At 40.0% G+C, this 26,197-nt stretch overlaps 1 protein-coding gene across 1 annotated transcript in view; it reads right to left on the bottom strand.

Annotated features, from left to right (window-relative positions):
- The window catches only part of ryr3 (ryanodine receptor 3), a 107,148-nt gene that overhangs the window by 75,337 nt on the left and 5,614 nt on the right, over window positions 1-26,197 (bottom strand). Inside the window, 7 exon segments of the mRNA XM_051071777.1 lie at window positions 548-641; window positions 933-1,032; window positions 3,434-3,546; window positions 3,930-4,008; window positions 4,144-4,218; window positions 11,074-11,178; window positions 16,477-16,596. Coding sequence (XP_050927734.1) covers window positions 548-641; window positions 933-1,032; window positions 3,434-3,546; window positions 3,930-4,008; window positions 4,144-4,218; window positions 11,074-11,178; window positions 16,477-16,596 — 686 coding nt within the window.

Genomic DNA, 26,197 nt, shown 5'->3' with positions numbered 1-26,197 from the left:
AGAGGAGGAGGTTGCTGTTATTTCTGACTCTTTCAAGTCACACTGGGAATAAAATAACTTGAAGAGTTCCTGCTACTGTTACAGCTCTGGCAGAGGGAGTACCAATAATGTTCATTAAATCTCACTGCTAAGGCATTTTAATGGTGATGGTTTGCATGGTTGATTCAAGTCTTGCAGAATAGCAAAACATAGATCTATCAATAAACTTTAAAGTATTCATTTATTTTTATATATTTATTTTTTGTGATACAAATTCTGGAAGAAGAAAATATCCACAGAGGGAGGTTATAGGCCGTTTTCCTCCTACTCCTCTTCACACAGTTATTTACACTCACATACAGGAGATATGAGTCTCACTGTCACTATGCAGTTTCACAGTCACAGCTTTGGGAAGTGCCTTAATCAGCACTTGTACGGCTGAGTGACTGTTGCAGAAAAGGACAGTGTTTCTCAGTTATCACCGACAAAACTACTTTCTCAACCGTTAGTATCAGAGATTTTAAATCCAGACTCTATAGTCACAAGACAACCTTATTTATCTACTAACCTCTGCTCCTCCTCACTCTTGTCTGCTCCAGGGATGGTCAAGCTCTCATCATGTCCATGACAAAGACGCATCACATGTCCACCAATCAAAAACCCTAATAGGACAAAAACAAAATAGGTTTACCAGATATTTGTTTTCCTCTTTGATTATGCAGAAGTTCTCTATTGTGGTCGTGTGGTCTATTTTCAGAGACTAACCAAGACTACAACATAAAGATATTTATTTATTTATAAGTGTGAGTTTCTGAGCCTTGGTTGCATTTGGTTGTACAGAACCATACTATTTGAAAACTATTTTAAAATGCGTTGAAATGTCCTTGACATAAATTGGATTAGAGACAGTTGCTATATCTTTGCTGTCATCACTGCTGTTGCTGTGAACTTGCCTACAGCCATGTTGCTTGAAGAGCAGGTAGGCTGGACGTTCCACAGAGTTTGCATGAAGGATGCGTCCACCTGGAAGTTGCCATTGGAGATAGAGAGGTGCTGCAAGAGAGAAAAAGTATTAGACAGAAGGATGGAGACTGCCAGTAAAACAGTTGTGTTAGCAAGAGGGAAAACATAGACAAACACTGAGATTCAGCGATTCTGCATCGAGGAGGGAGATGTCCCAGTGTTGGGATTTGAAGAGAGATTAAAACAACTTTGTGTCTCTCCACTGGAGCTGCAGTGTTATAACACTGTGGGCTAAAAACCCCTGCGCTGCATCACTGTTTCTCTATGCAGCAATGTCCAGATAATATTCTACAATAATTCCTTCCAGCAGAAACACTTGGAGCGGCTCCCAATTCCCTACAGGAAAGATTCAGAGGCGAGTGGAGGCTAGATTATATCCTGGCATCCAGTTGCATCCTCACAAGAGCTGATGTGTTGATTGGCAAAAATATGTAAATGTGGTGCATCCCTTTCCATCTCACTGAATTCCCCTGAAAACAATGCAATTTTACATCATTGTTGAGCCAACTACAACCATCATTTAAGTGTTTTATTATTCAGTCTTGGTGTTTCAAAAATGCACAATATACCATGCATTTCTGTGCAATCCAGTGTGTGGATTATAACTATATAAAGTCACATTTTTTGTGCACTAGCTCCCCACAATAAGATATTTTTTTTATTGCCCTGACATTTGAACACCAAGCTCTAACACTAGATGCAGAGCAAAGGGAAACTGCTGACACAATTCAGCCTAACTGGACACAAAGACACAAAGCAACAAACCAGCCTCTGTCCTAAAAAAGACTGCGTCACAAGTTCTGATTGTCCACAGTAATGGAGCGCTGATTGCTTTTGCCTGAATTTCTGATGTGTTCCATTCTTCAAAAGCGGAGTTTCTGTCGGGCTGAATCAGGTGAAGATTTCCCATCGGAGGAGATGAAAGTCTGGCTCTTTGCCAGTTTTGCTTTAATTGCACACTTCCCTCCCTGAAGGGCCGGAGCAGCCACTAGAAGCCAGCGCTGCTCACTCTCCTATGCCTTGCACGTCTCTGTCCCTCCCTTTTGCCATTTCTCTCTCTCGGCCTCTTCTTCATCCTCTCACTCTCCCTCTCGAAATCCCCCTCTCCTCTCTCTTTACCAAATAAGTTAATTGAGGTCGTGTGTATAGCTCTGCATAAGGGAGACAGCATTAACTCTAAGCTCATCAGTCTGATGGATGCATTCCCTAAAAATTATTTTTAAAAAGAAAATGCACAGGAGGGCTTTACAGGTAATCAGATTTCCATTACAGATAGCAGTGTAAAGTTCTAAAGTTTTCCCCTTCAATTGCCTTGTCACTCTGAAGTTGGCTGGAGTGAGACGGGTATCAGAGCTATCCGACAGCTATGAAACTTTCCAAAGTGCCTTTTGAAAGAGACAGTGAATCAGAGCAGATAACTCCAGCTATGTGGGGCGAATAATCTCCAAAAAACAACCCTCTCTTTTTGCATTTGGCGCGCAGAGGCAGGCATTTTTGTTCTGACATGAAAACATTTGGCAGTCCCCAAAAACAATAGCATCTCAATTAAGTAAGATCTGACAGGGAAACCAGACAAAGGAAAATGAGGGAAGATGGAGTGTGAATCAAAAACAAGAGATTGTATCTGATGTATCAAGACTGTCTGGAAAACAGTAAATATTCATGAGAAAAACCTCTTATCTAGGAAGTGCAAAACTGAAAGGAGGCCTGCTGATTTAATGAGATTGTTTGAGCTGCAATTAACCCATCATCTTTTAAAACTGTGTCTCCTTCCTGTTGTGTGATGGTGTGTTTAAGACAGATCATGCTCAAATGTAACACAGCCTCCTTTTTTCTGAAGAGGAGTTACCATGGGAGATGGCACAGAAATCAAAATGAATAACTGACCACAATTTATAACCATCTGAATTATTTACAGCAAACTGATAAATCACAAGCTAAAGATGACTAGGATGTGTTTATGATACATAAAGAAAAATAAATACGATTTTGCAGATAATTAGTCATTTCATATTGGAAATAAACATGAGGCAACTTTATTCTGAATTCTTGATAAAGCTTTGTTGTATATACTTTTGGACATTTATATTATTATATATAACCTTTGATTGCTTTAGCTTTATGATTAACAGTGGGGGTTTTCCCCGCTCCTACTTATTGTAGCTGTAATTGTTGACCTGGTTAGTAAGCTGCTGCTACAACTGCAGGGGTAAATAACGTTTCACTGAAGTGAATTGATAGAATTCTAACAAAATAAATTATACTTCTTCTATTCAAAAAAGTGCAGCAGAGTCTCAATGTCTCTGAAAAACAAGTAGTACAGGTTAAGAATAAACAAAAAAATACTTCTTTAAACCTTCTAATTTTCCTCTCAGTTACAGGTCAGTGTGAAAACGTCTACTGTATTCAGAAGCCATCGGACTTGACCTACCAGGTATCTCTCTGTTGACACGCTGACGAGAATCAGGTCGTCTCCAATGCGAACTTTCTCTCCCTCAGATCTCTGCTTGGATGCAGGGTGGATGGTCCACCAACAGGCTTCTCCTGTTGACACAAACACATGAAAAGATTATTCATTAATTAGTGATGAAGTGGGAAAATATCTATTGGCCGACACAGCCATACATGTGCCAGTTTAGACAGTCTGCTGTTAAACTGACTGTCTATTCTGAGCAGCAAAAAGCTTCTGAGAAAGTACTGGTGGAGTAGCTCAAGTATTATTTCTACTTGATAACTGTCCTGAAGCATTCCTGTAGTTTAAATGTCAATTGTAGCATCACTGTACACAGGCTGTATTTCTCCCATGGGTACTCATTCCATCTCAAGGTTAGGTTGACCTGAAATGGCTATTCAAGAAGAATGACTTAATTTAAAAACAGCAAAAAGCCAAGTGAACTCTGTAAAGTGCCCTGTTAGTCATACTGTACCGATTGAATCTTCTTGTAGTCCGACATCAAATGACAGCTTGTCTGTCAGAGACCTTGACGTCTTCAAACAGGTCAAATACTGGTGTGAGAAAAATAAATGAGTTAAGTCAAAGGAAACGCTACAACAAACTGTGAGTGGAAATCAGCTCCTGTTCAAATATGTAATTGCTTTTCTTAATTGTAAATTTCATCAGATTGCATTGTTGATACTCACCATACCACTGAAGGAGTGGCGTAGGAGGATGGCGTGACCGTAGAGCAGGGTCCGGTGTCCGCCCCCCTGACCCGCCTGCAGGGAAATACACAGGTATGAGATTATAATCACGTCCTAGCATCAATTCTGATGACTTCTGGACCCGGTCAGGTAAACTGCATGAATCTGAATGGATCATTCTGCTTTGGACCTCCATTCCAAGTGCAAGCAATAGAACAGACAATTGAAGAGGAAGAGGAACACAAAAAAACTACACACTCAGACAAAGCAACAAACACAAACATGTACAGTACTGCACTCATTAGACAGCTTGCCCATTCTTGTGACAAACAAGAATAACTCTGACATACGGTTGCAAAATGCCTGAGGAAATGTGAGGAAACAGAGGAGCAACAAGGAATGAAGATGAGACTTTTTTTCTTCATCACTGTGGTGAATAAAGAAAGTACTTACCTTTTTAATCAACCTCTGGCAGCAGAAGAAAAAAAAGAAAAGATACCATAAAGCAGTGACATCTAAACCATCTCTGTGACAGCAACTTCTACTTGGGTTTTGGTATTGTGAGCTGACTTACAACAGTAATGGAGTCATTTCACTCTCAAATCAGTTGAGTGTGAGACAAAACTCAAAGGGTCTAATACATTTCTGCTAGTTTTTCTGAAAGTTTTGTTTATATTCAGTTTAAACACACTCTGTTCTCCCCTACACTTAACTTAGAGTGTCCAGACCACCTAATTTGACTGGTGGTAAACAACATTTAAACTCCAAACAAACAGACACAGCTGTGACCAAGCCCATACTATGCTAACCACTGTGCTGCACTCTGCAGTGTTTATCCAACAAGCAATACATGGAGGCTATCCTCTTTCTTGCCCAGTTGTCAGCATTAATTTGTGTGTTTGCTTGTGGAGGTCACATTTAAACTGACCTAAAGGGAACTCCCAACTGTCCCCTGAATATGACCCCAGGCTAACTCTCTCTTGGCTACCAAATCTCTCCCAGATGGCTTGTATAAGACAGACAAAAAAGGAAACGGGGGGTTCGATCAAAAGAAAAATGGGAAGAGTATCCAGCAACAGCTGGGAGTGAGGGGGGGGGCACGGAGAGAGAGCCAGCCTGTATTTCAGGCCCGCTGTCATGCTGACACATCACTGCCAGGAACTGTGACCTTTGGTTTGTTGCCCCTCCCGTTGTAAGTACTGTATCCTGAACAGCTTGAAGTGCATTTGTGTTAGACACAGAGAAGTTTGTGTAGATGCGTCTGTATGAAAACATATGTATTAGCAGAGGAGGTGTAAGTTGTATTTTTAGTCTACTCTGTCATGAAGACATAGCTATACACCAAAATATATCAAGTGCCGTGGTATACAGTTAGCTTTACACTCCATGCTAACACTCAAGAATACATTGTGCTATCTAACATTAGAGTACCACCAAAGTTAAATACAGAAAATTCAATAGAATTAACTTTTTAATTTTAACTTTACTAGCTCTAATGCAGATCACCATAACCCTCGATGGCTTAGATAATCAAGTGGAGTTTATGTGCACCTAGCCAGCTAAAAAGGAAGTAAACGTATTTCAGTTTATACAAATTACAGTCTCATAAGTGACCATGAAACACCTCTCTAATCTCTAATTTCAACATAACGTCGACAGAATAACTGTCACAAAGGTTGACTTTATTGTTGGACTGTTGAATTAGACTGACTAAATAAACGACCATAAAATAACACAAAAATAACGGACAACTAATGGAGTTCAACCAGATGCAACAACACCTCCTCACATTTCTGGCAGCATTTCTTCAACAAACTATGCGCCATCTTGGAATTTAAGAGTTGTATTTTAACTCCGGAATTTCATCCTTTCTGTTTTCTTAACTTAATTTACAGCCGCCGAACACAGACGTGGATTCCCCCGAACTGTCATACTTAAGTTCAGCTGCGCCTTGGTAGGTTTGGGTTTTTTTAAATTTGGCCAGTGTGAAATACTTGAACGCTGGTGGCTAGCTTCGGTACGTTAGACACGTCTTCCTCTATCAACGGGTACTGTAACTATAGCAACATCTGCGACCTCAGGATCTCATGCTACAGTCGTTTGCTATCCATTTTTATTTATCTATTTTTACCTGTTTTCCAGTCGCAGGTAGCGAAAGTGTTCATGATAACAATAATACTATTTCCACAGGTGCCCTAGGTGCCCCAGATGCCACCACTACAATCGTAGCCACTGTTGCCAATTTTGATTGGCAGAAAGCGGCCCAATCAGTGCCTTGAACCGAGAACGTAACCAATCGTCGTAAAAGCGGAAGTTTTAAAAAATATATATATAAATTACATGCTTTTGGCGTTTTACCTCTGTTACGTTGAAACCTAAAATATTATCCACCTACTTGAATAGACTATAATAAATTGATTCTACTAAGAAATATAATTTTAAAAAGTATACATGTAGGCTAATGTTGCTATGGACTTGAGTTACGCTAGAAGCGGCAACAGGAACACCGTTTTTATAGCCTTTCTTTTTTACATTTTGTAGAATTACGTACGCCGAATTCGCTATTAGTACTTCATCTTTGCTGTGTACCCATGGATATACTGACAACTATCACCGGATAACTTTGTTACCGAAGAAAACTTCAAAACCCGATGATTCTCAGGCAAGTTCTGCAGTAATAAGTAGCGTGTTTTTTTCAAGCAGTGGCTGTGATGTTTGTTAGTAGTTTTAAAAAGATGTGTGTTATGTCACAGTGGCCAATATATGTCTGTGGTAAACGGTTTTAAAGTAGTCTACCTTGCCTCCATGATGAGCTGTACCTCAGCCAGTTTTGTCTCTGTAAACCACCCTAATGAAGTAAGAAGTCAGAATTTACTCGCGTATTTGATAAATGATTGATGGTGATCGCAGATTATATTATTGACATATTTTCTGTTAATAGTTTTAACAGTCAAACTGCTCCCAACACGTGGATTATTTTGGTGTCATTGTACCAGTCACTTATATGAACCACTCTCCTAAACACTTACTTCATTTCTGTGCCTTCTTGGCTTTACAAGTCTTTACCCGTGTCTGCTGTCTCTTTGCCAGAGCCATTACATCAAACCATGACTAAGTAATTTACCTAAATGTTCACTTCATATCAATAGCTTATCTTATATGGACCAGCCTGAGCATGGGAAATAGCACACTAATCAGTTTTTCAAGGCCATGGAGGAGAGATTAATTCCAGACTCATTTGCTAAGTACCATCTGATGTATTGATTCTCATGTACATATTCAATGACCTGTCCTTCAAATCATCTGGATAATGAGACAGAGATCGTGCACCATTTGCTTTATATTAACTTTATGACAGTCAATCATGATATAGTGTGACACACACTGTGATGTGTAATATGTGACAGTTGCAGACAAACAAAAAACAAAACAAAGAAACCACATACCAAAACCACATACTGAAAGTTAAAACCACAGATGAGAAAGAAATGAAACAAAGTGTGGTGTGTTGGCAGTCCAGTGTATGAGGCACTGAGTAAAATCGTCTTTGAATCATCTTCCAACACGCTTTGCTCAACACCGGTGCATGATGAACACTCTGAAATCAAAACTGATTTCAGGACATTTCCTCGTGTCAATACCCTTAAATTTAACTGATGTTAGAGACCAAACCCAGAGAAAACAGAGCAGCACACCCAAACCACAAAGTGAGTTTTCTGCCAACGTGTGGGTTTTCAGATCCTTTCTTTTAGACTCAGTAAACCAGATAAATTATGAGAGCTCATTTCTACCTTTGGGTAACTAACATTTGATTATATGTATGCATTTTTACTTAAGCATGTATTTTATCGCATTAAAAGCAAAAAAAAAGGTTTAATTAATGCGTTAAAGCAAATGAGAAGCAGGCTCTATCACTTGAAAGTGCTTGCACACTTGCACATAAAGTAGTCTTCAAAGAGGTCAGGCAAAACATTTGACTTATGTGCACAAGGTGACAGCACCAATGGATGTCTATTTCAAGATTGTCATAAGTTAAAGTTCAGAGACGTCTGACAGGTTAAATGATTGTCCCCAGACTGGTTGTGGGAAAGAGAAAATTTGGAGCTCTGTTGAGGTGAAAGCTTAATTTACTACCCTGAGGGAGTCTACACAGAAATAAATGTCTTTTAATATCCATTTGCACAAGATGTGGTGAGGTGGAAAAATTGAAATGTATTGCCATTAGCTTAATATCTCCCTACAATGTATTACCTGTCGTTCCCTTATAAACTAAATGCTGTACAAGCTATAAACGCAGCTTTTATGACAATCAAGAAATAGGCGTCACTTCAAGTGAAGGTGCCGAAAGTTAAACCCTTCCGTTGGGCAGTCTGGACATTTGTCATGCACAGTGACAACATGATGGATGAATGAACTGATGGACCTACCCATTTTTCATGGTCGGCACTCTAGTAACACACAAATACAAATGAAAAGAATGTGTTATTGGGATGTATGGCAGTCAATTACACAAATCTGAGAGCAACAATAGAGAGAAATGGGCCCGTATACTGCGGAAAGGGAAGAGGAGGATGATTTATTAGCCTTGCTACCAGAGAGTTTGTATTCTAGCCAACATCATGTTGTCTTGCCAAACAAGGCCAGCCAACAATGTTGCACTGTTGAGCACAAAACAAATCTGCTACCGAGGCTAATAACAATGCGGGCCTGATTCTCCAGCGGAGAGGACCCAAGCGGTATACAAAATAAGACACTTAAAGAACCATCTGTGCCAGAGGGCTATGTTGTGCATGAAAGTACAGTGGTAGCTAGAGCAGCACAGCACATCAATTTGGGCTATCTTGCGTTTAGTGTTGTGGGATTTTTGTACTCAATTTATCTTGCAAACAGTGCCTTAATGCTGTGTGGTGCTCGCGTTTCTCTAATAGCCACATCTGTACTGCACAATGAGTCATGCTACCATAGCTTTGTCATCTCTGTTCCAAGAATACTAATGGTCCTAAGTATTATAATACTAGGAATGCTTTCAAAATCAGCATAGACCATGCATATCCAAAAGGAACAGTGATGGAAAAAAAATGAAAAGAAAAAAACTCCACCAATAAGAAGCAGTTCCTTGTCTGTGGTGGTTTGTTCATAAATTTAATCACAGGATGTATTTGAGAATTAGGCGCTGTTTTCTCTTTGTTTTTCCCAAAACAGATTATGTGGAGAAGGCTGATGCCATCTCCTCCCATCTCCTGACCTCTCCCTTTGGCTCCATAGCTACAAGTGTTGCATGATGAGATTAAATGACACATGAAATGACTGTGTTAGAGCGCAGCAGCACGACTGAATATGAGCATCTGATAGCGGTTTACAGAGCACACGTGCCCCACCAGGAGTGCTTCACTGCCATCGTTGACGCCCCCATGGCACTGCAGAGAGTCTGCCCGATCAAGGATTACTTACCTGCTCTAATAAACATGCCAAGTGAGCTGGAGCAGGGGCCGGGACGGGACGGGAGGGGAAGGGTCGGGGCTTGCACGCTGTTTAGCGTAAATCAAGAGAGCGCAGGGCGAGGACAGAGAGGAGGCTGTGGATGCAGCAGAGCACTCACAGATAATTTCCCCCTCCCTTTCTTTGATCCCCAACAGTCTTTCATTATCAGAGCCTTCTGATCTCTTTTTGCAAAACAGGGACGTGTTACAGGGAATGAAAAGAGACAGCTTCTATTTAGAATTCAATTACAGTTCTTGGTGTTAAAGTAGTTCAGAGTATTGCTAGGTGTGGCCTGTCTACTTGGACCAAATGCTGCTGGGATTCGATCCAACCTACTTATTGATTTCTAACATTGTCAGTTACACATTATTGATAAAGGATGCATGTTTCTGGTTGTTAAATTCGTACAGAATGCATTTGAATATTTAGACATTACACTTGCTACAGTAATACAGTTTTTTGACCTTCTATATTTAAAGACATAAAAGCTCACTTGCCGGACCGTGAACCACCCCTCCTCCCACCCTAAAGTGGGGATTCCTTTTTTTTAAAAAAAACTTTATTTTACACTTTGTTTTTGTAGTTAGCTCATTTTAATGATATTATCTTTGTAATGTGACAAGTTACTGTTTAGGGCAAGCAAAGAAGTAAAGTGCCCAAGTTAAGAAACTATTGAGATCAGATTTTTAAAGTGTTTAAATTAAAAATTAGTGATTTGAATAATCTATTTTTGCAGATTCATGATACACTTGTGTACCTTGAATGAACTTGTCTTCAAGTTGGGAAAACGTGGGACCAAGACCAAGCTACTGTATTAGAGCCAGCAGGTACTCCCAAGTTATTGTCAGCATCAAATTTTGTTAGTTGCTTTTCTTGAACAGTAAATGTCAATGAACAGCTCCAGCTGTGCTAGATCTACATTTGATTTCCCGATGTATTTCCCAAAGGAGTTTGAAGTATTGCTTTTGTATTTAAAGGTTGTATTCATGAGAAACCTGACAGCATTTGACTGTATCATGGCTGGACTTGACCTCAGTTTGGTGGCCTCAAAAAATCCCTAAAATATTTTCCAATCAGGCCAGTTTTCAGTATTTGAAGCCTCCTTAAACAGATTCAGTGCATGTGCTTCCAGTACTTTGACTGCTCTGCCAGTGAGGCAGTTCAAGTTCATTCAATAAATATCCCTTCCAATAAATTATTGTAACCTGAAAACAGTTGAAAATAATATTTATGCATTATACTCATCTTAGATTATAGTGCACCTAAAAGACAAAATCACAGAGATAGAGAATGAAAGCTGAACAAAAAACAAAAAACTCAAGGGCATTTTGTGCTAGCAGCAGACAACAGATTGATTTGTGTACACAAGAGTGCATTTGTGTGTATGTGATGTGTATGTAAAAACAGGGAGAGGTTGGGGGTATCAGTGGGAAGGACGGAGGTACTTACCCCTTCGCTGTTCTGCCCAGTGTTAGCCAGCATCTCCTGCAGGGCCCGCACTGACAGGGACTGCTCCAACACAAAGTTACAAATACACAGGTCTGGAGGAACATACTGCAGGGTAGAGGGAAAGGAGAGGAGGACAAGGGAAGGGGAGACAGGGGAGAAACAGTTTGAAGTTGAAGAGGCAATGACAGGCTGCTTTAAGCAAAAACAGTCTCCTCTCCTGGGTACAAAAACAATGCACCAGGAGTTTATTCTCCTTGAAATTCCTTGACTGTATTTTTGCCACCCAGCAGCTGCACCCAACTTCCCTGATCTACAGCACTCTGACTTCTGAGAGGAAAATGCCAGATAGGACTAGAGACAAACTTAATAACAAACCTTCCAAGAACTTGAGACTGAAGAGTTCAGAGCAAAAACGTTTTTAGAATTGTATAAACATATTTTCTGATTCTCGCTGACATTGTGAAAGTTGAGTATCGAAGCAGTTTGATGGACTGTGACGTGCAGGCGGTGACCTAAATAAAAACTGCACTGTCACCCTAAAGTAACTCCCAACTGAAGCCTATGACGGCTCAGTAAATAAATATATAATTGTATATTTTTGGAAAGAACTTCTTGAACTGACATCAGAAAGATATTTAAACTCTAATTTACCAAATCTATAAGCAGACCAGCTGAGCTAGACGTTTCCTTAACTTAAATTTTAGTGCCACACAGGTTTGTATCCGTATTGTTTGCAGGGATCTTTTTATCCTTATGTATCTTAAAGGAATGAAACTGAATATACTTAATGTTTTATCTGCATTCTCATATTTAGTAAATGTTTCCAGCAGTAATTGGTCAAAAAATTCTTTGCAGGCCGTGATCTGAGACAAGAGACCAAGTGAAATGATTAAACTGCTCAGTGAGCAGTGGTGCTCATAAATAATTCTGATGACTTCCAACTTCTTTGCCATCCCGGTGTGTTGCTAACGAGTGGCTGGGGATTATGGGGAGGGCTGTCAAAAGGTGTGCAGCCCACGGCTGCAGTGACCAATAATTAGTTTGGCTGGGCCTCATTCCTCAGCACACAGGGTTGTCTGGCTCTCTGCTATAAGAGGATGAAGATTTGTCTTCCTCTTTTCAGCAGACTGTGTTTGTCTGCAAACTTTCACTGCATTGCTGTTAAAATACAATAAATGTAGGAACAACTGATGATAATGAAAATTATTCAGTGATCAGGGATTGTCCACGACATGGAACAGTGGATATATAAGGGTATATGTTACTGGAAGACAAGAGCAATGCAAAGAGATGAAACTGAAGAATACGAGTACAGTATATATTGAACCATCATTTGGTAGTTTCTGGGGAACTGTTCATTAACTGCACCTGCTTATCAAAGTGTAAAAAAATTATTTACTTCCTGATATGCTAGATGGCAGTGTTGATTAACATTACACCACTGACATCACATGTAAACAAACAAATTAGCCATAGCCCAGTTTCACACCTTCATATCCATTCATACCCCTACCCTGATATTTTTAAATGATTCTAATATTATTTAGGACATACTCAGTACTGTTTATCTCCCATTTCATAACAATAGCCAGTGTTAACCACATAACACACATCACTATGCATCTCTCCCAAACACAGACAAGGATGAGAGATGATTTAAGGTGCTGGGTGCCAGCCCTGACTCGGTAACACAACCGGCTGACCTTTGAACTCTGCAGTGAAGTGAGAAATGTGAGCAGAGGGGAGGGCTGCTGGGTGATAATGAGGATGGCGCTGCTCTGTAACTCAACACAAACATGCATGGGAGCCTCCAGCACCACTTGGTGTGTGTGTGTGTGTGTGTGTGAGAGAGAGAGAGTGTTAATGTACGGCTCTGTGTGAACTGCCTGAGCAAAAATGCTGTCACCTCTGATACTCATCATTTAATTGCATTTAGATCCAGATAAGATGTTGCCATTGATCAAAAAAATCCAAGAACTATCATGGAAAAAGACACTTTGTAGCATGCTAGCTGCCCCAAAATCTGGTTATGTCACCACAGAAGTTGAGAAAGGTTAAGTTGAATATTCACTTTTTCCTTCAAGAGGACGCTACATGACATGACACAGCTCCACCTGTGGTGTCATACGACCTTCTACAGTGATAACTCACAACCTGCTGCAGACCTTACACCTCTTATGAATTATTCACCGCCAATTTCCCAATTATCATAATTCTTTCAGGGCTGGGCAGACATGCTGAACATTCTGCCATGTCTGGGAATAGTAGAGATTGTCTCAGTGTTCACACTGACCTTTAAAAAGTTTTTTTTTTTTCCATACTCCACAGGGAGCTTGAGACAATACAATGACATAAGCTGAAAAAATGAGTAAAATGATCCTTCAAAAGATCAAATAATAATAATTTAACTACCTAGATTATCACATCATATTGAGGCTATTCGAAGGAGATCAAATAACCTGAAATAAATTCATTCTTCCATTCTCTCAAGGTCATCTACTGTTGTAAATCCTATCAACTTCCTTTTGTTCCCAGACAAAAGACATGCAAGCAGACATGAATGAAAAGAATTATCATATAAAAGGATCAGTCTGGTGATATTCCAAATTTTTCTTATTGTCAACAAAATTCATGAAAAGACCAAAATAGGATCCATCACCAAGTAATGTAAGACCAGTATGTATTCATGACCTATTCTGAAGGATTTACAGCTACAGGAACCATCAAATGTAGGGCCAAGAGCTGAAGACATAATAGGCAAGTTGGAAAGTATTGTGAGACTGGTAACACTTTGGTAGTTTCAGTCTTTTCATGGAATATTTTAACGGTCAAAAGAACATGAAATATCGCCAGCCTTGTCCTTTTATACAATCAAAACCTCAACAGAAATAATCAAAACAATATGTTTAATATAAATAGAAAGAAAGAATGACAAAACAACAATAATGGAAGCTTACAATGTGCTGTTGTAGTGTATAATATGTGGAACATTCATCTTAACTCTGGCTCAGAACTCTTCTTTAATTGGACCCAATGACCCCCTGTTTCACTTCACTTATTTCTCTCTACCTCCAGCAGCGGCAGACAGCCAGGTTTCATTAGAGTCTGGGAAATGAGGTGTCAACACCTGAGATCAGCCGGCAGATGACAGCCCCTCCCCTCATGCCAAACCACAGCCGCCAACCCCCCGACACTCGGCCACATTTCACACCCAAGGAGGCCCGGAGCATTGTCGCCGGTATCAAGGTGAGAGGAGAGAGAGGTGTTTGAGAAGGGCAGCCCGTAGAGCTCTGCAGGCGCTGCCCTCTAACTGAACAACAGTTCCAGGTGGGTGAGCAAAAACATGCCCTCACATCCCCAAATTTTACTCAGTCTTTATTGCTCAGTGGCCCAATTAAATCAGGCTTTACTTGATATGCACAGCTCATAAAAACATCAGAACCTGGCAGTGGAGAGTTTAACAGTTGTGGTCACGTGATTATCACTCTGACACCATGAACTAAGTGTGAAGCCAAAATTAAAACAGTAAGCACATCATCAGTATGCATATATATGCAGCATTGTCTGTCCCACATACTTCTGCATTACTGACTGGCAGTGCACTTGCTCTCCCCATTGAAATGTCACTGAAAATGTTGTGACTAATGATGCACATAATGATATACAACAATTATGCTCCCTATTAAGAAAGATATTCTCTAGAGCCAAAATGATCTGCTTCATTTCAACATGTCTTTTCTTTTGAAGACCGTACAGTACATCCTGTCAAAAAGAAGTTTAATGAGATGTGTAGTGGAGTGCTGACAGTTCTGTTGTGTTGCTACAACACCACAGACAGCAAGTAGCAAATTTACATCGGCTCAGTTACAATGACAAATTTCACTCTTCTAACAACAAAGTGACAAAAGTGGTCAAAATCACTCTCTATAAATCATGTTTGTTGTTGTTTTGGCCTGTCTGGGCTCAGTGACCACCACTGGGATGCACCAGTGCAGAAACAAGTGCAATATCCCTAACTGACCTCGTAAACAATGTCAGTTGTGTTTGTTGGGGTTGTGGCCAAGCTGGACGCACCACAGCAAGAAGTGACCGATCACTGCAGCAGTGAGGCTGTGTTTTTCCTCTGCACCACCAAGGCACCCATTTTGAGATTTTTTAAAAAATCTAATTAGCTGCAGTTTACACCACAGGGCCTGCACAGAATCTGCGGTTTCTAAGTCATCGCCGTTATTTGACAGGACAGCTCATCTCAGTAAGTTCGGGTGGAAGGGAAAGAGGATAAACAGATGGGTTTCAGTGAAAGAAATCACAAGTGTCTCTTTGATTTACACTCTCATCAGGAAGAGAGACTGCCAAAGAGCAAAACTGGACTGCAGACTTTATTTGGATGCTACATTTTCTGCATCTATTTAACTATAGACATTTTTAGGTCCAAATTTAATTGTTCAAGGATCCGATTACTGGGAAATGTAATTAATTTTTTGAGGGGACACACAAACATAACACATACTAATACTGCACAGCTCCAACTTTTTGTGTTTTCATCAGAATGAACATCATCCTCCATCCCTGTTCATCTTTTGGACAATGAATGAGACCACATGTTTAGCTTTCACAAAATGTCTGAATATTCATATCTGGGTCAGTTTCAAGAAGTTGAGTAAGCTGCACTTAGTTAATTACAGGAATGTCTCCGCTGGATATGATACTGGCTGTTTCAAATCCTCATTTCATCATCTTATCAGAGAAAGCAGCTTTCTTTAATCAGCATGGTGGGTGTCCACTAACACACTCCCAGCCAGGGGTACTTAAACCATATGGGGTGCTTCTGTAGTTGCCAGGGGCACATGGAAAGACCGTGAAGAAGCTCATCTAGTTTGAATTTTTTTTTTAATCCACATATTGAGTCATTTGTGACACCTGAACACCACATGTTGCAATCAAGAGTCCATTACTAGTTACCAAGTGAGCAGAGAAGTTGAAATAGTTAGCTAAAAGTAGTTAAATGGCTGAAATATTTAGCTAAAAGTAATGGATAAGCAGCTCAATTAGTTAGCTAAATGTAGGGATAAATGTTTGAAATAATTAGCTAAAGTGAATAAAGAGTTCAAACAGCTATAACAGATTAATGTAAGGCTAACTGGTTGAAGTAGTCAGTTAAAAAATAAATGCTTGACATTGTTAGCTAAAAGCAGTGGATAAACAGGTCAGTTAGTTAGCTAGAGATAAGGATAAATGAACTAAAAGAACAAAATGTAATGGATAAATGTTGTCCAGCTTCTGCCACTTCAAATAATAATGCAAATCAGACTGAACAGACTGTATAGAAAATCATTTCTTCATAACATATACAGCAGTTTCAAAATATCTAATTTTAAGCAAAGATGTGTGTGCCATCCTCACCTTAGCTTCCGACGTGGATTCCAGGTAACATAGACGGTTTCCGAGTCCCTCTGCGGCCAGGCAGAACTTGCGATGCTCCTTCTGGATGGTGGCCACACTCTGGAGCACCACCTCATCATCCTGCCCGAGGGAGAGAGGAGCATTAAAGCTAAAAATATTCAACCGTGACCATCCAAAATAAACAAGATGGGACAAAAAGAAAATAATTTATATTGGCTCAATTTTGTTGCTTCCTTTGCCTCCTTGTTTTGGAATCCATATATACTCCAGTTCAGGTTTTTAAACTGACACCCAGATATGCACCTTTAACCCACAAAGGTCAACGCTGCCAGTGAAACTTAAGATAAAAGCAGCATTAAAGAAAAACCCTTAAAGTTCGTGTTATAGGGTGAGGGCCAACTGGGTAGTCTCAAAATCAATGATCACATTAAAGTGTGAATGTGCCAAGAGGAGCAAGATCCATCACAGTAAAAAGAAAAACTGACTATAGCACAAGAATAAGGGTAGTGGTTTTTCTATTTTTGTCATGTATTGATTAAGTGAAATAACACCTCCTAAGACATTTCTATTTCAAGAGCGTGTTGTGGAAATCAAATAAAAAAGTGCATATTGCAACAAAGATGTAGCAGATATACTGAGAATGAAAGGAAAACACAAGGAAACATCTTGTTGTCAAAAAAGAACTAACAACCATTTCAGCAGCAAATAGAAAACAACAAAAACTACATTAATCATTAGCTGTGAGGCCAATCCAGGTTTGAGTAATATTTCTAAACCTGTTACGCACACTTTGGTATCTCTGTGGGAGAGAGGAAGACCTCGATTCAATCAGCACAACCAATAAATGAACATCTGTATCTGTCAGGGTGGAGAGGGTCGGGCTCTAGTTGGCAACACACACAGAAATATTGATTTGTTTGTGTGTGCGAGTGTGTAGTGTGTAGTGTGCGTGTGCGTGTGCGGTGTGTGCATGTCTCCTGCCAGCTCACGTCCCACACTAATCTGAGCTGATGGTTGCCATGGTTCTGGCTCCCACCTCCTTCACAGCAGTATTAATTCAATAGATTTAGATACAGGCTGCACAGCACCCACAGACTCAGGAGGCAAGATAACAGACCCTGACAATATTTCAACAAAGACATTGTGAAACAAAACTAGAAAATTTAGTGTGATCACTAAGTAAAGGCCCCTGTGTGAAAAAATAATTTAAGAGTTTCTCAGTGTGTAGCCCATTATACTGTTGGACGTTTTTCTGCATTAAAAAGCACTCACTGCCGTCTATTGTAAAGAATTGAAAACAAGAGAAAATGTCTCTTGAGCAGAATCCAGGACAATTTTCTGGGAATTAGGACTTACAGTATTTTTCTGTTCTTTCAGAAGACGTCAAAGTTCAGACACTGTAGGAGGACTAAAGCCATTCTCTTTGTTCCATAGTCCTAAGATGTTCCACTTTGTGTTGGCGTTGCACCACAAATTAGATCCTCAGTCTTTCCTTTTTCTTTTTTCTTAAATGTGGGAGGTGTTCAAAATCAAAAAGGGTACTGAATGGACTTTCTTCTCCCACAATAACACACTTTGAATCAATTAACCAAGCAATAGGAAGCTGTTCTTGTGAAATTTTGCACAAAACATTATTAGTTGGAGGCCAGCACAAATCAACAACTGCTGACCCTTGTAATTAAAGTGCATAAGAACTGAGTACTTGATGTTATACTGTATTATGCCCTTAGTAAATGAAAGTTTAACAGCCTCTAACAGATGAAGTCGTTTCTACTTTAGAGATGTAATCAATACCCCAGAGAAAAACTGCCTAAAGAGAAAAACATGGCTGAAATTGATGAACAAACAAATGAAGGTTAAAGGAGCATGTAGCATTTAATACAGCAGCTAATTAGTACTGAAGCTAATTAGAGCAAATCCAATGAAAAAGTCAAGGGTCTTGAATATTTGGGGTGGACCAACAACCTTTTTTAAAGATGTAGTAGGCTATATTTTGGTCAGTTTGTGTTGCGGGGCAATAAAAATCTATCAGCACTTTCAATAAATAAAATGAAGCACAGTGGAGTTAAATGTCACGGTGAACTAAATGAGGGGCCGAGCTGGCACAACAGTCCATACCAGCAGCGCTTTAAATACCCCACGACCCGACTTTTGAGCTTCAGGGAGGTGATTACTGATAGCAGAAAGCATCAGTGTTGGCTCAGAATCACATCGCTTTAGCTTTCCTGGTAGTTGTGTGGTGGTAGGAAACATAGCTTGTTGTTTCAGGGCTAAGGATGGGGAAACTCAATATGGCCACAGGATGACCGTAGACTTGTCACCTCTTTAAAATCGAGTAAATACACTGCTTTCTTTTCAGCTGTTTGGAATTCTGGTGGCCTTATGAAACCAGCGGGGCTTCACACCATTACTTTACTGACATACTACATCTATGTGTGTATGCAGCTTAAGTCTTAAGAGCAGGCTAACGGGAGATTATTAACACAAAATCATGCTTTTAAAACACAAAATGCCAATTTACAAAACGTCTTAAAATTAAATCTAAAATTTGACTCTCCAGTGCTACACTACAAGCTACACTCTGTTGCAAGTTTAGCTAACTGCAAGCTAAGTCTAGCTAGCTCTGATGCACCAGTCCTGCAATAAACCCTGAAAGTTTTAATGTTCACCATTTGTTGAAACTGTTTTAGAGAGGTGTTTATTCAACCAATATGAAGGCTGTAGTTTGTGGTGCTCTTGAACTGTATTGTGTTATACTGACAATGTTCTGTTATTTTGTCCACCAAACTAATCAACACAACTCTGAAACAGTTTGAACAAATACTGAACATTATAACCTCTGTGAATGTGTGGATTTATTGCAGGACTGTTGTATGACAAACATACCAGTTGTTCCTAATAAACTTCCAACTAAGCGTATGTTCATGCACACTTGAATTCAGAATTGGCCAACCACACTGAGAGGCCCAGATGCACAAAAATTGATATTTTTTAACACTTTTTTTTTTCCTTTAGTGCAGCCTCAGAACCAGAAGCGGTCAGGGTTGCACTGGGGATCAAAACACTACATAGACTGGATGCCATCCAGTCATCTGAGCGGTGTGAGGCAGTGGGAGGAAGAGCAGAATGGACGATAATGCCAACATCGTTCTAAATAAATACAGCCACAGGAGACACTGTTTATGGGACGGTTTGATGTCAAGAGTGGATGCATGGCTGCATTCTCTCATAAAAATCCAATCGCTATGATCAGATCTCCAAAAGTAATGAAATGGCCATGTCTACCCACGGCCAAGTCACTCTCTTAAGACACTTTCTGACGCTCTCTGCACCCCTGACTTGATCCCTAGCCAGAGAATCTGGTGAATCTGAGGCAAAGTGATCCCCGCAGCAGCAGTGCGACCATCTGCTAGACAGCTAAAGAGCAGCATCAGTACTATGTATAGGGTCCTGGCCTGTGGCAGGAGGAGGTAAGTGAGGGTTGGGTGGCTGCTTTACCCCAGCTTCCAAGTGTAGAGCAGGAACATGACCCTGCCCCTCTCCCAATCCAACCCCACCCATCCTTGCCACCCCTCGATATCCCTCTGCTCGATCCTGCAACCCCAACACCTCTCAATTCTAACAAACCGAGAACATTTTCCCAATCCAGACTTTTTCCTTGAACGACCATTGGCACTGCTGCATGTAACCCTGCTCCTCAAAGGAACTGCTCCTTCACATTTCCCCACTCCTGCTTCCCTTCCTCTCCCTCTGCTTCGTTCACCAAGCAGTCGGCCTCTGTGCGCCTTAACAGACAGCGACAGGTGCGTCGGTGTGTGTGCGGCCCGATGCATCCACCAGTCGAAACCCGAGAACTCCCGATGCTCCAGCATGCCAAATAAACTCGCACAACTCACCCGGCGCTGCCACCAATGTGAACTTGAGAAAAGGTGAATCTGTTCAATCCCTCAGTGCTGCTATTTTGACACGCATGCTTTGCACATGCTCAGTGGAGATCAACAGGCGAGCTTTGGGAAGGAATAAAAGGGGGTTTAAAAACTGAAGGGAATAAAGTAAATTCCAGCACGTTTGCCTCCTTGTTCACACTGTCTCAGTGTGTAGTCTATCTAAATTGCTCTGACTGCTCATGGGTTGTATTTCTCATAAATGTCAGGCAGGGTGCTAAGTGCAGGTTGAGCTACATGTTTTTAGTGAAGCTTAGCTTAGCAACATGGAGAGCAAAGTAGATACAGTGTAGATGTGTGAGAAGTATAACCTGATAAGCTTGATAAGGGCTGATGTTGGTGCTTATCGGAGCGCAGAGATTCGAAGGCCAAAATGGTGCCTGTATCCCAGGACTGTGGAATTATAATTTTTTAAAATCCCAAGATAACAAGTAACACAGATCTAAACACCCTTGCACTCATAAGTGATCTGTCAAACACAAGCACCTGACTATAAATAATTAAGTAATTATTCACAAAGTTTCAACCTAATGGTAAATTTTTAAAACCTTGTATAGCCCAAGGAAATGGGAGCAATGGGAGCAGTGTCAAAAAATGATTAAAAGGCAAAGGAGAGCCTGACAAAGTGCAGTGACAGTGAAAAATAGAACTTGACGCTGAAACAGAAACAGATGAGGATGTAAACAAGAAACAGAGAGAGAGAGAGGAGGAGGAATGAGAAACGGACTTTTTAGCAACTGCCAACTGAGTGTATTTCAGATGTCAGGATGCCCTGAGGAGGGGGAGTAATCTCAGGGTGTATTTAAGGTTAATGGTTGAGCTACACCAGGTGTGTTGTTGATCTGTCCGTTACTCAAATCTGATACTTAAAATCAGTCAGTACAGTCAGCTGCAGCTACTGCTACTTCACACAATGATGCAAAAGACCCCTTTGTTTACATCCTAGATCTGCATTGATGCCTGATTGGTTCCATAATTAAGATAAACTCAAGACTCTGAGATTAAACAAATAGTCCAGGTATGTACAAATCTATTCACTGAAACCCCTCAAAAAAGCAGAGCCAGTAGACTGTGTACTGCTCAGGTCTGTACTGTTTTCACTGCAAGTTTCATTAGGTGGTTTCACGGCTCCCTAGGCCACATTGATCCATATCGTTTGGTGACAGGAAAGACAATTAGACCTATAACCTCCGTGAAAAGTTTGGAACAAGCACAAGTCTTTGTTTCCATCATAAATAATAGTGTTCCAGGTAGCAGCTGTCTCTACAGTTTTTCAATATGATCACAAAGATTGCAGGATTATGTTAATTAATAAATTAGAGCTGCAACAATTAGGTGATTCATTGATTAAGGGATCATCTGAAAATTAATGTGGTAATTAGTTTGTTTTGACCTCTGTGATTGAAAATGAAATGTCTTTGTGTGACTTTTTCATTGTGTGACTGATGGTCATAAAATTTCAAAGGACATTTTTCACAATTTAGAAAATCATTAATTGTTAAAATTAGCCACTTGATAAATGACACTAAGACAGGTGACCTTACAAGTTAAAAAAAAAACACCTTTCTTTCTGAACATTAAACACTAATGACCACTGAAATGAGTGCTTTGTAAAAAGCTTAAATTTCTCGATTGCATAATAAAGTTTTCCACAGATAACAGGTTTTTTTTTGTTCATTCTTCACAGTCTTCCATTCAGCCATTAACTTAAACTCAAACAACAGTACATAAAGTAACAGGCACTGGGGTCAGGATTCAGACAGATAGAGAGATAATGTCCTTTCACTACAAAGTTTAAGCCTCCACAGAAGTCGACACCTGCACACTAACAATTCATAATCTTCTGAACTCCGGGTGTAAGCAGGGATGGAAAGCTTTTTAAGCTTTGCTGTAATCCCATCAGGTTAACATCTGGATGTCTATATGGTGTTCACTGCAGTTGCTTATTGTATTGTCATTACATGGTCACCCCTCATTGTGTAACAGGTGACTCCTGCTGTAGCTCCTCTCATTTCTCCTCTATCCAACTCAAGACCACTGTCCTCTCCACACTGTTATTACAGCTTGCTAGCTTGTAATTTGTTTGTCATTAGACAAGTTAGTAAAGTGCAGGGCAATACTCGAAGGTTCTATGTGTTATTTTCATCTGCAATACTTCTATTAAAAAAATTATAATACAATATCTTGAATGTAAAAAAATGTAGTTTTTCTGCAGGCCTCAGAGAATCCTCAAAGACATTTTGCAAAAGATCTTTATATATATATATATATATATATATATATAAAGTATACCAGAAATATCTCTGATCTGCAAACTGAAATTTGTCAGTTAAGGTTGATTTGACATTATCCTATCACTGTGAGACATCATGCGCAGACATATGAGCATACATAATGTGTGTAGGTGTTCATATGAAAGTGTGTGCACATATCTGAGACAACATCATGGTTCAAAATGAATAATGCAGCGCACATCTGAGCTCTATATTTAAAAAAATGAAATAAAATTCCATAGTCAAGCAAGTTTTGCCCCGCAGTACTCTGCCATGCATCACAGACTCCAAGATTTATATGGTGTTCTTATAACAAATTGGATTTTCTTGGCTTAGTTTGTATGCATATTGCTTTAGAGCGGCTTCAAATAATAGAGGCCTCCATGCGTGCAAGGCCGAGGCGTCCAGCTCAGCAGAAGTGCTGAGAAATGGGGCCCCTCTGGTCAGGGACGGAGCTGGCGACTCTCTAAAGTCCATCATCCTGTCTGATGAGACAGAGCGGACACAGGCAAGATGTAGTGGGGTGTGAAGAGGAAGAGAGGAGTGTGTGTGTGTGTGTGTGTGGCTGTGGGGTGACAGACAGAGAAGTGCAGAGATCAGGTGAAGTGAAGACATTCACCTGAGGCAAACTTAAGCCTTCTTTTCTCCCTCTAAGCTCTCAGCTCCTGACCCAGGCCAACAGTTGTTTTACCCTCCATCCAGTCAGTGCTGCATGTCCAGTTTGGATGCACACTTAAGATGATTTTAGCTCTAATGCTACAAAATCCTCGGCAGGCATTAGCATGACAAGGCAAACACTTTTTCCTCAGAATGGATTTCACAGAGGTCAAATTTTCATTTCTCAGACAGACTGAATAGCTATGGGTCAATAAGGGACCTGAGACAAGGTAAATTCAATGAGCATTTAACAGCTTTGCAATACATCAGTAGCGGTCTGTGACAAGGTAAACCTCCCTCTCTACAAGAACTGGAAATAGTTTCCACATCCATCAAGCTACAAGATGTCATCTCTAGATGCAGCTGTCATGCTTGGATGCACACAGCAAATAGAAAATGGTGTTTCCAGGATGTCGACGGGCTTACTGAAAAACTAACAACGAGTGAATTGTTAGCAAAATGACACATAGATTCATATTTTCCTAAAATGAAACATCTTTAAACCCTGTCCTGTCAGAAAATAATTTAAATGGGACCAGTAATACAAACAATAAATCAGTAATCGTGAAAAACTGGGTGTGGAAGTGATTGAGTGCTTGATCCTCCCTCATTGTTACTATGAGTTGCCCTTGAGCAAGGCACACAGCACCAGTGCTGTTCTGTGACCATATGAATTTAACACTTAAAGCCCCCTCAAAAACATGGCTTCAAATCTTAAAGCAGATATATTTTCATCTTAACAATTTATCAAATGACTATGTGAAAACAACATGACTTTGAAAGGAATCACTTGTAGTGATAAGCCTATACTAAAGTACCACCTGAATCTGCAGTGTCCTCTCTGCTAGTTAGAGATGAGCTAGTGAACACAGTGGAGCATTTAGCAGGTATATAGCCAGATGTTGACCTCAGAAGTTGGTGGAGACCAAAAGCAAAGCTAAAAGAGCAGGAATATTGGACTTACGATGACCAGATGGACACAAACACGACTCCAAATGGATGAACGACATTGTTTCTCTGCAGCTACCAAATGTTTCGTTCTATCATGGAATTATTGAGGCCACTATATAATGGATTAATTTACACACGCAGACTTTGGTGGAGGATATATGTAGAGCAATACATTGCAAATAGAGAGTGATTCTGGACACAGCCAGTGACCAAACAACCCAGCAAGTGAAATCAAATTAAGAGAAAAGAACAGAGAAACAGAAATCTCTCATGTGAAACAACCAATTTTGTTAGAACTTAAACTTAACTAAAATACCATGGTCATGCAGGTTTACTTTACTCATAGTAAGAAGCTAATTGAGAAAATACATTTCCAGGGCCTTTAAAAGGAGACCAATAAGGGCTACAAGCAATGCTAATTGGTTTCAAGAAGAAAACCATAATGGCCAAAGAGCTGACAACAAAATGAACCATGTTGGCATTAAATGAAAATGAACCGAGTGACCTGAGGGACGCTAAGAGGCTCACAGTCTGCACCTTTTTCAGTCCTCAGTTGATTAATGAAGGTAATTATTTGGGTTGAGAGTCCATTCACACTGATGCTGCTGCTCCTCCTGAGATTCTAACTCTACTAACTCTGCCTGGACCTTCACAGCAACACACCACACAATGTGCCCTACTGGAACTAAAATTAAAGATACAAGTTAAATGCATTTGTATTTTTGGTTATGATATGAAAACTGACACACACAGTATGAAATGATATTGTTGAGTAAGTGCATTTTAGAGCCAGTGACTCAAACAAGGTATTGATTATGATTGTGTAATGCATCTATAATCAAATCCGTTTCATTCTTTGCATTTGTGAGATGGCAGAAACATGTCAATAACCTATATTCTTAATATTGCTAACATATTATTTTACAGTTAACCAGTTCTCCATATTGATATGTAGTATTTTAGGAATGAACGCTTACATAAGAACTGCAGGTAAAGACAAACCTGAGGCTGAGTGTCTAGTCCTACCTCCTTCATAATTTATGTGGATCTCAGAAGCTTTACAACACCAGTTCAAGGTTGAAGACAGAATAATGCAAAGATAAGACACCCTATTTCTACAGACAGACGCAACCAGAGATGAATAAAGCTTTCCCTTTAATAACAACATTTTATATTGTTCCAATTAATTATCAAGTTCATGTTGATTTTAGTCTAAGATAAACAGTACCATATTTACTAACAAGTTCTTAATCTTCCTCTAACACAGCGTATTAAAAGCTTTTCAGAAATCCTAAAATAAATTCATACATTTTAATGTGACTCCAAAGGAGCTCACCTCAGATTAAATATTCAAATAATGTCAGAAATGTCAGCTCAGATGATCAATTAGTGTTACTTAACTAAACAGGGTCAAAAGCCTCATATCTAATTCACAAGTGAAAAGCAATGAAGCACAGATTGTGATGCTGGGTGCCGCCACCTGTACATGTCAAGGTTGTGTAAATGATGAGGATGGCGGCAGCCTCGCTGTCCTTCAATACTGATGACTGAAAGAGCCGGAGCTGCCAGAGAACACTCTGTTGCATTGCCGTCACAGCCTGCTCAATCAATACAGAGGAAATCCTTCCCATTCAATTTAGATCAAGCTGCAGGAGGTTCACCTGAGGCTGCAGGACAGTGCTACCTCTTCTCTCGCTCTCTGTTTCTCTGTCCAACTCTTAACTGAAGAGGGAAACTTTGCAAGGGCATCAACTAGTTCAATATAGTAAATGCTGCACGCTAGAGTGATGACTCGATGACTCACAGAGGGTATAGATTTCCTATTCACAAAGAAATTACGAGCTCATGATGCTCCTTACTTGTGATTATTCCAGGTCCTGTCTGCATATAGTCAGC

The sequence above is a fragment of the Lates calcarifer genome, linkage group LG7_1, assembly GCF_001640805.2.
Source record: "Lates calcarifer isolate ASB-BC8 linkage group LG7_1, TLL_Latcal_v3, whole genome shotgun sequence".
Lineage (NCBI taxonomy): Eukaryota > Metazoa > Chordata > Actinopteri > Centropomidae > Lates > Lates calcarifer.
Note: the sequence above shows the minus strand (reverse complement) of the source record. Positions and strands in the feature narration are given on the sequence as shown.